This window comes from Salvelinus namaycush, chromosome 25, assembly GCF_016432855.1.
Source record: "Salvelinus namaycush isolate Seneca chromosome 25, SaNama_1.0, whole genome shotgun sequence".
Taxonomy (NCBI): domain Eukaryota; kingdom Metazoa; phylum Chordata; class Actinopteri; order Salmoniformes; family Salmonidae; genus Salvelinus; species Salvelinus namaycush.
This window is the reverse complement of record NC_052331.1, coordinates 8,368,664-8,384,664: the sequence shown is the minus strand read 5'-3', so window position 1 is coordinate 8,384,664 and position 16,001 is coordinate 8,368,664. Positions and strand designations below refer to the sequence as shown.

General features: G+C 46.0%; 1 protein-coding gene across 1 annotated transcript in view; it reads left to right on the top strand.

Moving 5' to 3' along the window:
• dnah9l (dynein, axonemal, heavy polypeptide 9 like) overlaps window positions 1-16,001 on the top strand; it is a 77,242-nt gene that overhangs the window by 35,798 nt on the left and 25,443 nt on the right. Inside the window, exons 41-57 of the mRNA XM_038964308.1 lie at window positions 1,715-1,909; window positions 1,985-2,062; window positions 2,204-2,336; window positions 2,446-2,576; window positions 2,768-2,916; window positions 2,998-3,148; window positions 3,242-3,373; window positions 3,546-3,719; window positions 3,937-4,141; window positions 8,991-9,156; window positions 9,268-9,370; window positions 9,457-9,594; window positions 9,750-9,851; window positions 9,990-10,151; window positions 12,700-12,893; window positions 13,191-13,353; window positions 13,522-13,645. Of these exons, the coding sequence (XP_038820236.1) occupies window positions 1,715-1,909; window positions 1,985-2,062; window positions 2,204-2,336; window positions 2,446-2,576; window positions 2,768-2,916; window positions 2,998-3,148; window positions 3,242-3,373; window positions 3,546-3,719; window positions 3,937-4,141; window positions 8,991-9,156; window positions 9,268-9,370; window positions 9,457-9,594; window positions 9,750-9,851; window positions 9,990-10,151; window positions 12,700-12,893; window positions 13,191-13,353; window positions 13,522-13,645 (2,500 nt within the window). The remainder of the gene's footprint in view (window positions 1-1,714; window positions 1,910-1,984; window positions 2,063-2,203; window positions 2,337-2,445; window positions 2,577-2,767; window positions 2,917-2,997; window positions 3,149-3,241; window positions 3,374-3,545; window positions 3,720-3,936; window positions 4,142-8,990; window positions 9,157-9,267; window positions 9,371-9,456; window positions 9,595-9,749; window positions 9,852-9,989; window positions 10,152-12,699; window positions 12,894-13,190; window positions 13,354-13,521; window positions 13,646-16,001) is intronic.

The following is a 16,001-nucleotide window of genomic DNA, read 5'->3' as shown; positions in this document are numbered from 1 at the left end:
TCTTCATGATGTCCCCATATTTCTGTCTGTCTCTATAGGTCTTCATGATGTCCCCATATTTCTGTCTGTCTCTATAGGTCTTCATGATGTCCCCATATTTCTGTCTGTCTCTATAGGTCTTCATGATGTCCCCATATTCCTGTCTGTCTCTATAGGTCTTCATGATGTCCCCATATTCCTGTCTGTCTCTATAGGTCTTCATGATGTCCCCATATTTCTGTCTGTCTCTATAGGTCTTCATGATGTCCCCATATTCCTGTCTGTCTCTATAGGTCTTCATGATGTCCCCATATTCCTGTCTGTCTCTATAGGTCTTCATGATGTCCCCATATTCCTGTCTGTCTCTATAGGTCTTCATGATGTCCCCATATTCCTGTCTGTCTCTATAGGTCTTCATGATGTCCCCATATTCCCATCTGTCTCTATAGGTCTTCATGATGTCCCCATATTCCCATCTGTCTCTATAGGTCTTCATGATGTCCCCATATTCCCATCTGTCTCTATAGGTCTTCATGATGTCCCCATATTTCTGTCTGTCTCTATAGGTCTTCATGATGTCCCCATATTCCTGTCTGTCTCTATAGGTCTTCATGATGTCCCCATATTCCTGTCTGTCTCTATAGGTCTTCATGATGTCCCCATATTCCCATCTGTCTCTATAGGTCTTCATGATGTCCCCATATTCCCGTCTGTCTCTATAGGTCTTCATGATGTCCCCATATTCCCATCTGTCTCTATAGGTCTTCATGATGTCCCCATATTCCCATCTGTCTCTATAGGTCTTCATGATGTCCCCATATTCCCATCTGTCTCTATAGGTCTTCATGATGTCCCCATATTCCCATCTGTCTCTATAGGTCTTCATGATGTCCCCATATTTCTGTCTGTCTCTATAGGTCTTCATGATGTCCCCATATTTCTGTCTGTCTCTATAGGTCTTCATGATGTCCCCATATTTCTGTCTGTCTCTATAGGTCTTCATGATGTCCCCATATTCCCGTCTGTCTCTATAGGTCTTCATGATGTCCCCATATTCCTGTCTGTCTCTATAGGTCTTCATGATGTCCCCATATTCCTGTCTGTCTCTATAGGTCTTCATGATGTCCCCATATTCCCATCTGTCTCTATAGGTCTTCATGATGTCCCCATATTCCCCTCTGTCTCTATAGGTCTTCATGATGTCCCCATATTCCCATCTGTCTCTATAGGTCTTCATGATGTCCCCATATTCCCCTCTGTCTCTATAGGTCTTCATGATGTCCCCATATTCCTGTCTGTCTCTATAGGTCTTCATGATGTCCCCATATTCCTGTCTGTCTCTATAGGTCTTCATGATGTCCCCATATTTCTGTCTGTCTCTATAGGTCTTCATGATGTCCCCATATTTCTGTCTGTCTCTATAGGTCTTCATGATGTCCCCATATTTCTGTCTGTCTCTATAGGTCTTCATGATGTCCCCATATTCCTGTCTGTCTCTATAGGTCTTCATGATGTCCCCATATTCCTGTCTGTCTCTATAGGTCTTCATGATGTCCCCATATTTCTGTCTGTCTCTATAGGTCTTCATGATGTCCCCATATTCCTGTCTGTCTCTATAGGTCTTCATGATGTCCCCATATTTCTGTCTGTCTCTATAGGTCTTCATGATGTCCCTATATTTCTGTCTGGGTCTAAAGGTCCTGATTAATCCCTATATTTCTGTGTGTCTCTATAGGTCCTGATGCGAGCGTTGAGGGACTTTAACCTTCCCAAAATAGTGACCAGTGACGTCCCTATATTCCTGGGTCTGATCAGTGACCTGTTTCCCCAGCTGGATGTCCCCAGGAAGAGAGACCCAGAGCTGGAGACAGCTGTACGACAGTCAGTCAGCGAACTACACCTGCAGCCTGAGGAAAACTTTATACTCAAGGTATAGCAATGAAATTAAATGTAATGTCTGCACACGGTTTGGCTTAACTCCCCCCCACCCGCCTTTTCTCACTAGGTGACTCAGTTGGAGGAGCTGCTGGCTGTCAGACACTCAGTGTTTGTAGTAGGAGGAGCTGGGACGGGGAAGAGCCAGGTAAACTCACTAACAAACACATTCACACAAATGAATCGAAGCCAACAGTATTCAAATGTCCTCTATGTAACTCCAAAGCATTTTGTATGTCAACGTTATGTCTTTGAGGTTTTTAACATGTGGTACTTTGTGGTTGGACAGATTTTGAAGACCCTCCACAGAACGTATGCTAATCTGAGGATGAAGCCTGTGTGGCACGACATCAACCCTAAAGCTGTGACCACAGACGAACTGTTTGGCTATCTACACCCTGCTACCAGAGAATGGAAGGATGGTCTGTGGTCTGCACACGCACCCACACACACACATAGACACATAGACAGTGTGGAGACTTGCTGTTCGAGTTTGGTCAATGTTGATTACATTTATTTTGGTCATTTTAGGCCTGTTCTCCTCCACTATGAGGGAGCTGACACGACAGGTGGGCCATGACGGGCCCAAGTGGATTGTTCTGGATGGAGACATAGACCCCATGTGGATAGAATCCCTCAACACTGTCATGGATGACAACAAGGTACGTGTGTGTGTGTGTCTCTCTGTCTCGTTCCTTCTCTTTCTCTCCATCTGTCGGTGATGACCTATCTTTCTCCTCCTGTCTCACTGCCACCTCTCTCTCCCTGTGTCTTTCTTTTATGGTACTGATTACTCTCCCCCTCGCTTTCTCTCTCTCTCCCCCGATCTCTCTCTCTCTTTCTCTCTCTCTAGGTGTTAACCTTGGCCAGTAATGAGCGTATCAGTCTATCTTCCTCCATGCGTCTGCTTTTTGAGATCAGCCACTTGAGAGCTGCAACCCCAGCCACAGTCTCCCGCGCTGGGATACTATACGTCAATCCACAAGACCTGGGCTGGAGCTCGTCAGTACACACACTCATGCAGGGACACACACTCACACACACGTATGACTGCCCACTCTCACAATGTATTCTGGCCCTCAGGTACGTAACAAGTTGGATTGACACCAGGCAGGCCCAATCAGAGCGAGCCAATTTGACCATCCTGTTTGACAAGTACGTCCCATACTGCCTTGAGCAGGTCCGCTGTAACCTCAAGACCATCACTCCTATACCTGAGAACAGCATGGTGCAGGTAACACACACACACACTGTTGTCCAATCAGACATTGTGTTCTCTGTCTGCTGTCCAATCAGACACTGTGTTATCTGTCTGTTGTCCAATCAGACGCTATGTTCCTTGTTGGACTGCCTACTGACAGAAGACAACACTCCTCCTGACTCTCCCAGGGAACTCTATGAGATCTACTTCGTCTTCGCCTGCGTCTGGGCCTTTGGAGGAGCTCTGTTCCAGGACCACGTGAGTGCGTGTGCGTGTGTGCGTGTGCGTGTGTGCGTGTGTGTGTGTGCGTGTGTGTGTGTGCGTGTGTGTGTGTGTGTGTGTGTGTGTGTGTGTACTCTCTGTCAGTGCCAGCAACCCATGTAACTCTACCTCAGCTAATATTTATCTGCTCATTCATTGTCTTTTCCAGTTGATAGACTATCGCGCTGAGTTCAGTCGCTGGTGGTCGAAGGAGATGAGAGCGGTGAAGTTCCCTTCGCAGGGCACAGTGTTTGACTACTTCATAGACTCAGACACTAAGAAGTTCAGTCCCTGGATTGAGAGGACGCCCCGGTTTGAGCTGGAGCCTGATGTCCCCCTACAGGTCTGTACTTGTTTCGGCTCCCTTAGTGAAGTGTACTTATTGCAAATCTCTCTGCATGAGAATGTGTTCTGACTGACTAAGTTTCACCGGTGTGCCTTTCGCAACAGCAGTATGTACATGTGTGTGTGTGCGTGCGTTTTAGTGTAGTGTTGTGAATTTGTGACGTGAGTGTATCTATGTCTGCGTGTGTATTTCTGACGTTTGTGTGTGTTTCCAGACGGTGCTAGTCCACTCAGCAGAGACCATCTGTCTGACGTACTTCATAGACCTGCTGCTGCAGAGAGGCAAGCCTGTGATGTTGGTGGGGAACGCTGGAGTAGGGAAGACCATCCTGGTGTCTGATAAAGTAGCCAAGCTAAAGGAGGACTACATGGTGGCTAAAGTCCCCTTCAACTACTACACCACCTCGGCTATGCTACAGCGTGAGTCACCAGTGGCCTTTGTCTGCCACTGTATGCCGTAGTTGGAGTTATATCTGCCTGGTTTCATTTCAATTACTTGAACCACTTATTAGAGGGCAACCAGGGATGGAACCAAACCAATCTCTGCCCTCAAGAACTGATTCAGTATCAGCCCTCGTACTTCACTGGTGATTCTAGTGTGCCATATTTTAATGGATATGATGTTTAAAAACCCCTAGAGTTGATGTCCAAAAATCCAATTAGCATAAAACAAAATTCCCCATCAAAATACATCTGTTTAAGCTAGAGTCGTCAATGGATTACATGCGCTGACCACCTGGCAAGTGTCTTCACTGACATTTTCAACCTCCCTGTCTGAGTCTGTAATACCAACATGTTTCAAGCAGACCATAGTCCCTGTGCCCAAGAACACTAAGGTAACCTGCATAAATGACTACAGACCCGTAGCACTCACATCTGTAGCCATGAAGTGCTTTGCAAGGCTGGTCATGGCTCACATCAACACCAAAATCCCAGAAACCCAAGACACACTCCAATTTGCATACCGCCCCAACAGATCCACAGATAATGCAATCTCTATTGCACTCCACACTGCCCTTTCACACCTGGACAAAAGGAACACCTATGTGAGACTGATATTCATTCACTACAGCTCAGCGGTCAACACCATAGCGACCTCAAAGCTCATCACTAAGCTAAGGACCCTGGGACTAAACACCTCCCTCTGCAACTGGATCCTGGACTTCCTGACGGGCCGCCCCCAGGTAGTAATGATAGGTAACAACCTATTTGCCACGCTGATCCTTAACATGGGGGCCCCTTAGGGGTGCGTGCTCAGTCCCCTACTGTACTTCCTGACCACTCATAACAGCACGGCCAGGCACAACTCCAACATCATCATTAAGTTTGCCGATGACACAACAGTGGTAGGCCTGATCACCAACATCGACGAGACAGCATTTAGGGAGGAGGTCTGGCCGTGTGGTGCCAGGACAACAACCTCTCCCTCAACGTGATCAAGACTAAGGAGACGATTGTGGACTACAGGAAAAGGAGGACCGAGCACGCCCCCATTCTCATCGACAGGGCCACAGTGGAGCAGGTTGAGAGCATCAAGTTCCTTGGTGTCCACATCACCAACAAACTAACATGTTCCAAGCACACCAAAACAGTCGTGAAGAGGGCACGACAAAACCTATCTCCCCCCTCAGGAGACTGAAAAGACTTGGCATGGGTCCCCAGATCCTCAAAAGGTTCTACAGCTGCACCATCGAGAGCATCCTGACTGGTTGTATCACTGCCTGGTATAGCAACTGCTCGGCCTCCAACCGCAAGGCACTACAGAGGGTAGTGCATATGGCACAGTACATCACTGGGGCCAAGCTTCCTGACATCCAGGACCTCTATACCAGGCGGTGTCAGAGGAAGGCCCTAAAAATTGTCAAAGACTCCAGCCACCCTCCAGTCACTCAGACTGTTCTCTCTGCAATCGCACGGCAAGCGGTACCGGAGCGCCAAGTCTAGGTCCAAGAGGCTTCTAAACAGCTTCTACCCCCAAGCCACAAGACTACCGAACATCTAATAAAATGGCTACCCAGTCTACTTGCATTGCCCTCCCTCTTTTACGCTGCTTCTACACTCTGTTATTATCTATCCATAAGTCACTTTAATAACTCTACCCACATGTAAACTATTGTTCAAAAGTTTGGGGACACTTAGAGATGTCCTTGTTTTTTTAAGAAAAGCTCATTTTTTGTCCATTTAAAATAACATCAAATCGATCAGAATTACAGTGTATCGTTTTAAAAGTCTAATATATCATTAGAAAACCCTTTTGCAATTATGTTAGCACAGCTGAAAACTGTTGTTCTGATTAAAGAAGCAATAAAACTGGCCTTCTTTAGACTAGTTGAGTATCTGGAGCAACAGCATTTGTGGGTTCGATTACAGGCTCAAAATGGACAGAAACAAAGACTTTCTTCTGAAACTCGTCGGCCTATTCTTGTTCTGAGAAATGAAGGCTATTCCATGCAAGAAATTGCTAAGAAACTAAACATCTCGTACAACGCTGTGTACTACTCCCTTCACAGAACAGCGCACTAACCAGAATAGAAAGAGGAGTGGGAGGCCCCGGGGCACAACTGAGCAAGAGGACAAGTACATTAGAGTGTCTAGTTTGAGAAACAGACGCCTCACAAGTCCTCAACTGGCAGCTTCATTAAATAGTACACTTAAAACACCAGTCTCAACGTCAACAGTGAAGAGGTAACTCCGGGATGCTGGCCTTCTAGGCAGAGTTCCTCTGTCCAGTGTCTGTGTTCTTTTTCCCATCTTAATCTTTTATTTTTATTGGCCAGACTGAGATATGTCTTTTTCTTTGCAACTCTGCCTAGAAGACCAGCATCTCGGCATCGCTGCATCACTGAAGACTCGTCTGAAGGTAGCCCTGTAACAGTTAAAAAATGTAATGCAAGTATACAGTGCATTCAGAAAGTATTCAGACCCCTTCCCTTTTCCCATATTTTGATAAATTACAGCGTTATTGTAAAATTTAATGAATTACATTTTTTACTCATCAATCTACACACAATACCCCATAATGACAAAGCAACAACTGCATTTTAAGAAATGTTGGAAAATGTATTGAAAATAAAAAACCTAAATACCTTATTTACGTTAGTATTTAGACCCTTTGCTATGAGACTAAAAATTGAACTCAGGTGCATCCTGTTTCCAATTATCATCCTTGAGATGTTTCTACAACCTGATTGGAGTTCACCTGTGGAAAATTCAATTGATTTGACATGATTGGGAAAAGCACACACCTATCTATGTAAGGTCCCGCAGTTGACAGTACATGTCAGAGAAAAAAACAAGCTATGAGGTCGAAGGAATTGTCCGTAGAGCTCCGAGACAGGATTGTGTCGAGGCACAGATCTGAGGAAAGGTACCAAATATTTCTGCGGCATTGAAGGTCCCCAAGAACACAGTGGCCATCATTCTTCAATGGAAGAAGTTTGGAACCAGACTCTTCCTAGAGCTGGCCGCCTGGCCAAACTGAGCAATCGGGGGGTAAGGGCCTTGGTCAGTGAGGTGACCAAGAACCCGATGGTCACTCTGACTGAGCTCCAGACTTCCTCTGTGGAGATGGGAGAACCTTCCAGAAGGACAACCATCTCTGCAGCACTCCACCAATCAGGCCTTTATGATAGAGTGGCCAGATGGAAGCCACTCCTAAAAGGCACATTACAGCCCGCTTGCAGTTTGCCAAAAGGCACCTAAAGGACTCTCAGACCATGAGAAACAAGATTCTCTGGTCTGATGAAACCAAGATTAAACTCTTTGGCCTGAATGCCAAGCGTCAAGTCTGGAGGAAACCTGGCACCATCCCTACGGTGAAGCATGGTGGTGGCAGCATCATGCTGTGGGGATGTTTTTCAGCGGCAGGGACTGGGAGACTAGTCAGAATCGATGGAAAGATGAACCGAGCAAAGTACAGAGAGATCCTTGATGAAAACCTGCTCCAGAGCGCTCAGGACCTCAGACTGGGGCGAAAGTTCACCTTCCAACAGGACAGCGACCCTAAGCACACAGCCAAGACAACGCAGGAGTGGCTTCGGGACAAGTCTCTGAATGTCCTTGAGTGGCCCAGCCAGAGCTCAGACTTGAACCCGATTGAACATCTCTGGAGAGACCTGAAAGTAGCTGCACAGCGCCGCTCCACATGCAACCTGAATAGAGCTTGAGAGGATCTGCAGAGAAAAATGGGAGAAACTCCCCAAGTACAGGTGTGCCAAGCTTGTAGCATCATACCCATGATGGCTCGGGGTTGTAATTGCTGCAAAGGTGCTTTAACAAAGTACTGAATAAAGGGTCTGAATACTTACGTAAATGTGATATTTCATTTTTTTTTTATACATTTGCAAACATTTCTACAAACCTGTTTTTGCTTTGACATTATGGGATATTGTGTGTAGATTGAGATTAATGAGAAATATATATATTTAATCCATTTTAGAATAAGGCTGTAACGTAACAGAATGTGGAAAAAGTCAGGAGGTCTGAATACTTTTCCGAATGCACTGTATATGGAAGTAGTATAGTGCCAGCCCAAAATATGGGTAAAAATAGATAATAATTTCTTATATCTCTCAGGTATAGGACAGACACTTCAAAACACTTCCTTTTGATACATGTTTTACCCTGATATCTACAGTACAGGGGTCCTACATTCATGTATGAATGGGGCGACAGGTAGCCTAGTGTTTAGAGCGTTGGGTGGATCGAAAAAAAATGAATATGTTATTCATGCGTTCCTATGGGCTAGAACCAGTAAGACCAAATTCAATGTTTAATCAAATATCGTTTTTTATATCTACAGTACAGGGGTCCTACATTCCAAATCAAACAGCAGAGGTATCCATGGTCCGACCATTTTAAAACTGTGTCAGCGTAGTAGAACTTGAACGGCTATATTTCTGCTGCCTATAGTGACATAACGAGATGTGTGTGTGTGTGTGTGTGTGTGTGTGTGTGTGTGTGTGTGTGTGTGTGTGTGTGTGTGTGTGTGTGTGTGTGTGTGTGTGTGTGTGTGTGTGTGTGTGTGTGTGTGTGTGTGTGTGTGTGTAGAGGACTGGCCACCCCTCATAGCCTGGTTCCTCTCTAGGTTTCTTCCTAGGTTTTGGCCTATCTAGGGAGTTTTTCCTAGCCACCGTGTTTCTACACCTGCATTGCTTGCTGTTTGGGGTTTTAGGCTGGGTTTCTGTACAGCACTTTGAGATATCAGCTGATGTACGAAGGGCTATATAAATACATTTTATTTGACTTGATTTTGATTTGTGTACTGCAGGTGTGTTAGAGAAGCCTCTAGAGAAGAAGGCAGGGCGTAACTATGCTCCTCCTGGAACCAAGAAACTCATCTACTTCATAGACGACCTCAACATGCCTGAGGTGGATGTGTATGGTACTGTCCAGCCACACACACTCATACGCCAGCACCTGGACTACAACCACTGGTGAGAGGACACGCACATACATACACGCACGCACGCACGCACACTCAAACATCGTTGCATGAACTTGAACTGCTAGTGTGCGTGTGTGTGCGTGTTTATGTGGTCTTGCAGGTATGACAGACAGAGGCTGGTGCTGAAAGAGATCCATAACTGCCAGTACATCACCTGTATGAACCCAACAGCAGGGAGCTTCTCAGTCAACCCCAGACTACAGGTAACACACATATACAGTCAACTCTAGACAACAGTAACACACACACAGACAGGCTAACCCCTCTCTCCTCGCTCTCTCTCTCTCAGAGGCATTTCTCAGTGTTTGCGGTTCATTTCCCTAGCGCTGAGGCGCTAGCCACCATCTTCACTAGCATCCTGTCAGCCCATTTCCTCCAGGGGGGCTTCAGCTATGGCGTCTCGCGCTCTGTAGGAACACTAATACAGGTATACGTCAGTCTGTCTGTCTATCTGATTATCTGCCTGCCTGTCTGTCTACCTGTCTGCCAGTCTGTCTGTGTCTCTTTCAGTCTGTCTGTCTGTCAATCAATCTACTTTCCTCCTCCCTCCCTCCATCCATTCTTGTCTTTCTCCAACTGCAGGCAGCCATCTGTCTCCATCAGAAGATCAGTCAGAACTTCCTCCCCACGGCCATACGCTTCCACTATATCTTCAACCTGAGGGACCTCTCCAACATCTTCCAGGTAGCACACACATACATTGAAAAAACATCATCGTCATCATCAATCTTCATCAATATGGATTCATGCCTCTCTATCTCGTTCTTTATCTATGACTCCCTCTCGCTCTCGCTCTTTATCTACATCTCCCTCTCTGTGTAGGGTATTCTGTTTGCCCTGCCAGATTGTGTGCGTTACCCCATAGACCTGGTCCATCTGTGGCTCCATGAGTCATCCCGGGTTTACTCTGACAAACTGATGGAGGAGAAGGATGTGGAACTCTTCAACAAGATCCTACTGGACACTGGCAAGAGATACTTTGAGGTGAGAGACATGTGGCAGCCATCTTATGGGGTTGTTACAAACAAGACTACATATGACACATTTTCCACATATGACTTGATACTCTCTTTACTCCATTCACTCATATTTACATATTGTGTCTCTCTGAAATTGCTTATTGTGTCTCTCTGAAAGTGCATTCGGAAAGTATTCAGACCCCTTCCCTTTTTCCATGTTTTGTCACGCTACAGCCCTTTTCTAAAATAGATTAAATCAATCTACACACAACCTCATAATGACTGAGTAAAGGGTCTGAATACTTACGTAAATGTGATATTTCAGTTTAAATGTTTTATACATTTGCAAAAAATTCTAAAAAACTGTTTTTGCTTTGTCATTATCAGTGGCGATTTTAGCATGTAAATCTTGGTGGGGCAAAAAAAAAGTGGGAAGCATGCCAGCAAAGCCACTACACAACACTAAACAATATATGAATTTCACTAAAACGGTGACAAACTGTGCCCACAAACTGTTCGGGCCTACATAGAGCTGTCCCAACACCTTACCACTGCTACACCTGGCAGCGAAACAGTTCATTCAGCCTCATTTACTGCCTTAAAAAAAACATAGCTGATATGGCTGACTTGCTTAAACAGACGTGGTTTCTACTGACAATTGAGATGTACACGCTATGGCATAAGCGGAACGACAAGCAGATAAGAGGCAATCCGTGATTTTGATTAAGACATTAATGAGCGAGCTAGAACGGACGTAGTCAATATAACTATTTGTTCAGCACTTTTGAAATATACAGCAAAAGAATTCAAAACATGGGCCGTTCTTACAGGGTTCTCCCCGTACACCAAGTCAGAACCGTAGGATAAATAAAGGGGGCATATAAGCAGACAATGAACGCTCTTACAATATTCAATGATTACAATTCTCAAAAACAGGTTATAGGCTACATGTGCACCACCAAGTCAGAACAGTAGGCGAAATTAAGAGGTGAAAATAGACCAAATTATTAGGGTGAGGCATATGGGCTTCTAACAGCTTACTACACAACATACACTTAGTATTACTTTCTTAGCTACAGTACACATCTCCCTGGCATATTAAATAATTTATGCAGCAGCATACAAGACATTTTTGGACTCACCTTGTTGTGCTGTGCTCACTTGAACAGGAAGGTGGCGCGGTGGTCCTTTGTGTGCAAATTTTGTCATCAACGTCTGGCATTCTCTGGATGTACGGTGCTATCAAGACAACTGGGAACTCAAAAAAAAGGTTGAATAATGATGACATCAGTGATCTTCAGGTCATAGCTCTAGAAAGAGGCCCGAATTCCGAGTTGGATGAAAGTTCAAAACGTATTTTCCCATTCGTAGCTCGTTTTTCCCAAGATCCCAGTTGTCTTGAACTCTTTAAAGCAGATGTTGCAGTTCTGAGTTAAAAGTGGTTTTGAGTAGGGCACAATTCATGCTTCATTGACAGAATGGCCCATGTTGAATGTTTATAATTTTGAACTAGGAAAAGAGACCCTTAATCTTAGACTTGGGACCACACAGCCACTCCACTGAATAGCAGGCTGACGATTGCTTTGCAATCCTTGCAGTTAGCCACTGATTCCTTCCAAACAACTCATTGCTGAATTTGAGATTTCCAACCTGGTGAGCAATCTTTATGTACAATGGCAGATGAGCACTGATACGTTTTATCTATAATTTCTCGTCATTATTTCTCTTCACATGATAAGGATTAAAAAGGATTTGCCAGTAGATTGTTGACTTGATTCATGACGATGACAGCCCGCTAAGTTTTGAAAGTATGATGTTGACATGATCAGTCCAATCAAAGCTACTGTAGATATATGTGATTTAACAAAGTTGTATCTGTGGCCAATGACCTTGAGCCTTCTTGGATGGGCACTTCTAATGTAACTCTATGGCAGCACCCAAGGGGCTTGAATATTCTAGCTCTACCCTTAGACTTTGTGGTGATGTAGTGTCCCCATGAGTGACAGAGCACTGAGCCAATCATGGTGCAATGCTCCGTATTGTCTGCTGGCTTGCCCCACCACCACAGAAAGCACTGAGCTAGGCTGAAGCACCTGCATTTTGAAGCTGCCTTACTCAAGAAAACAAAAAAGAGACCATGTTTGTATGTGGCTTTATTAACTCATCGATATATCTTGTTTGCAAGATATTGTTGGCAAACTGATATGTGACACGTATTAATGCCAAGATAACATGCAGAACAGGAAAGCCCCTCCCCAACATTGTGGGGCTCTGCCCCAACTGCCCTGAATGACGGGTCGCCACTGGTCATTATGGGGTATTGTGTGTAGATTGATGAGGGGGGGAAACAATTTAATCCATTTTAGAATAAGGCTGTAACGTAACAAAATGTGGAAAAGGTCAAGGGGTCTTAGTACTTTCCGAATGCACTGTACACTTACTGTAAGTGATCTACTGTTCTGTTCAAGTTCTCACTCTGGCTTTCTCTTTTTTCCCGCTCTTGCTCTCACACTCTCGCTCTCACGCTCTCTCGCTCTCTCGCTCTCTCCCCCCTCTCCCCCCTCTCTGTGCAGGGTATAGATGAGTCTATTTTCATCCACCAGCCCCTGGTGTACTGTCACTTTGCCCATGGGGTGGGGGAGCCCAGGTACCACCAGGCGTCAGACTGGGAGAAGCTCCAGAAGACCCTGACTGATGCTCTGGAACACTACAACGAGCTGCATGCTGTCATGAACCTGGTGCTCTTTGAGGAGGCCATGCAGCATGTGTGAGAGTCACACACACACTGCTCTGTCTGTCGCATTCTCCACTCGCTCAGTCAATCACTAACCTCACTCTGCTCAGTGCACCACACACACACACACACACACACACACACACACACACACACACACACACACACACACACACACACACACACACACACACACACACACACACACACACACACACACACACTTACTTTGCATATTTTCATGCTGTAGACTGCAGGTAATGCACATACAATCTCTCATCACACTGAAATAAGCACACACTCACACCAAGTTGTTATGTCTGTGTCCAGGTGTCGTATCAGTCGTATCCTGGAGGCCCCCCATGGTAATGCTCTGCTGGTGGGGGTGGGAGGCAGTGGGAAGCAGAGTCTGTGTCGCCTCGCTGCCTTCCTCAGTACCCTGGAGGTGTTCCAGATTACACTGAGGAAGGGCTACGGGATACATGACCTACGGGTACGGACTATCGACCAAATAACGGCTAAATACAACAGATTTTCTGGAAGGTTGAAAGCAAGAACTCTAGATATCTAGATGCTGCTCATCTACACGAACCCCCCCTTCCCTCATCTCTCTCCCTCCCTCTTTTTCCCCCTCTCTCTCCTTCGCTCTCTCTGTCTGTAGAGTGATATAGCAGCGCTGTACATCAAGGTGGGGGTGAAGAATATTGGGACAGTCTTCCTCCACACAGACGCCCAGATCCCAGACGAACGCTTCCTGGTCCTCATCAACGACATGCTGGCATCAGGTACGCACCAACAGCACATCTCAACCATTCAATGACATGCTGGCATCAGGTACGCACCAACAGCACATCTCAACCATTCAATGACATGCTGGCATCAGGTACGCACCAACAGCACATCTCAACCATTCAATGACATGCTGGCATCAGGTACGCACCAACAGCACATCTCAACCATTCAATGACATGCTGGCATCAGGTACGCACCAACAGCACATCTCAACCATTCAATGACATGCTGGCATCAGGTACGCACCAACAGCACATCTCAACCATTCAATGACATGCTGGCATCAGGTACGCACCAACAGCACATCTCAACCATTCAATGACATGCTGGCATCTAACCTGAACTCAGGGGTAGACGTAACATAGTAAATGTAAATCCGGGACACTAAAATGATGACATGTTACGTTCTGTATGGTATGTATTAATTTCTGGATGTCCGTCATCCATTTCATATGATATGTAACGAATTGCAAACGTACAATATATGATTGATTTGTAAAATGTAGGATGTGTTCCGAATTCCATTTTGCTGTGTCTAACGTTAGCTATGTGGCTAGGTGCCAAACGTTAGCTAAGTGGCTAGGTAGCTAACTTTAGCTAGGCTAGGGGTTAGAAGTTAAGGTCAGGGTTAAGGTTAGGTTGAAGGTTAGGGGAAGGGTAGCTAACATGCCAAGTAGTTGCAAAGTAGCTAAAAAAGTAGTAAGTAGCTCCAAAGTAACTAAAAAGTAGTAAGTAGTTGCTAATTAGCTAAAATGATGCCCGTGATGAGATTAGAACACGCAACCTTTGGGTTGCTAGACATTCGCATTATACGCAAACACATCCACCCCGACCAACTACCCTACTTTTTTTTTGCCTTAAGTAACCTTCTGTCTGATGTAACCATACCATACCAAACGTAACGTAACGTATCATACTAATTAGAGTGTTTCCTGGATTTATGTTTACTATGTTATGTCTAATCTATAAGACCAGAATGTGGCATCAGGTACGCACCCACACCACACCTCAACCATCAACGACATGCTGGCATCAGGTACGCACCTACACCTACACCTCAACCATCAACGACATGCTGGCATCAGGTACGCACCTACACCTCACCTCAACCATCAACGACATGCTGGCATCAGGTACGCACCTACACCACACCTCAACCATCAACGACATGCTGGCATCAGGTACGCACCTACACCTCAACCATCAACGACATGCTGGCATCAGGTACGCACCTACACCTCAACCATCAACGACATGCTGGCATCAGGTACGCACCTACACCTCAACCATCAACGACATGCTGGCATCAGGTACGCACCTACACCTCAACCATCAATGACATGCTGGCATCAGGTACGCACCTACACCTCAACCATCAACGACATGCTGGAATCAGGTACGCACCTACACCTCACCTCAACCATCAACGACATGCTGGCATCAGGTACGCACCTACACCTCAACCATCAATGACATGCTGGCATCAGGTACGCACCAACACCACACCTCAACCATCAACGACATGCTGGCATCAGGTACGCACCTACACCTCACCTCAACCATCAACGACATGCTGGCATCAGGTACGCACCTACACCTCAACCATCAACGACATGCTGGCATCAGGTACGCACCTACACCTCAACCATCAACGACATGCTGGCATCAGGTACGCACCTACACCTCAACCATCAACGACATGCTGGCATCAGGTACGCACCTACACCTCACCTCAACCATTCAATGACATGCTGGCATCAGGTACGCACCTACACCTCACCTCAACCATTCAATGACATGCTGGCATCAGGTACGCACCAACACCACACCTCAACCATCAACGACATGCTGGCATCAGGTACGCACCTACACCTCAACCATCAACGACATGCTGGCATCAGGTACGCACCTACACCTCAACCATCAACGACATGCTGGCATCAGGTACGCACCTACACCTCAACCATCAACGACATGCTGGCATCAGGTACGCACCAACACCACACCTCAACCATCAATGACATGCTGGCATCAGGTACGCACCTACACCACACCTCAACCATCAATGACATGCTGGCATCAGGTACGCACCAACACCACACCTCAACCATCAACGACATGCTGGCATCAGGTACGCACCTACACCTCAACCATCAACGACATGCTGGCATCAGGTACGCACCAACACCTCAACCATCAACGACATGCTGGCATCAGGTACGCACCTACACCTCAACCATCAACGACATGCTGGCATCAGGTACGCACCTACACCACACCTCAACCATCAACGACATGCTGGCATCAGGTACGCACCTACACCTCAACCATCAATGACATGCTGGCATC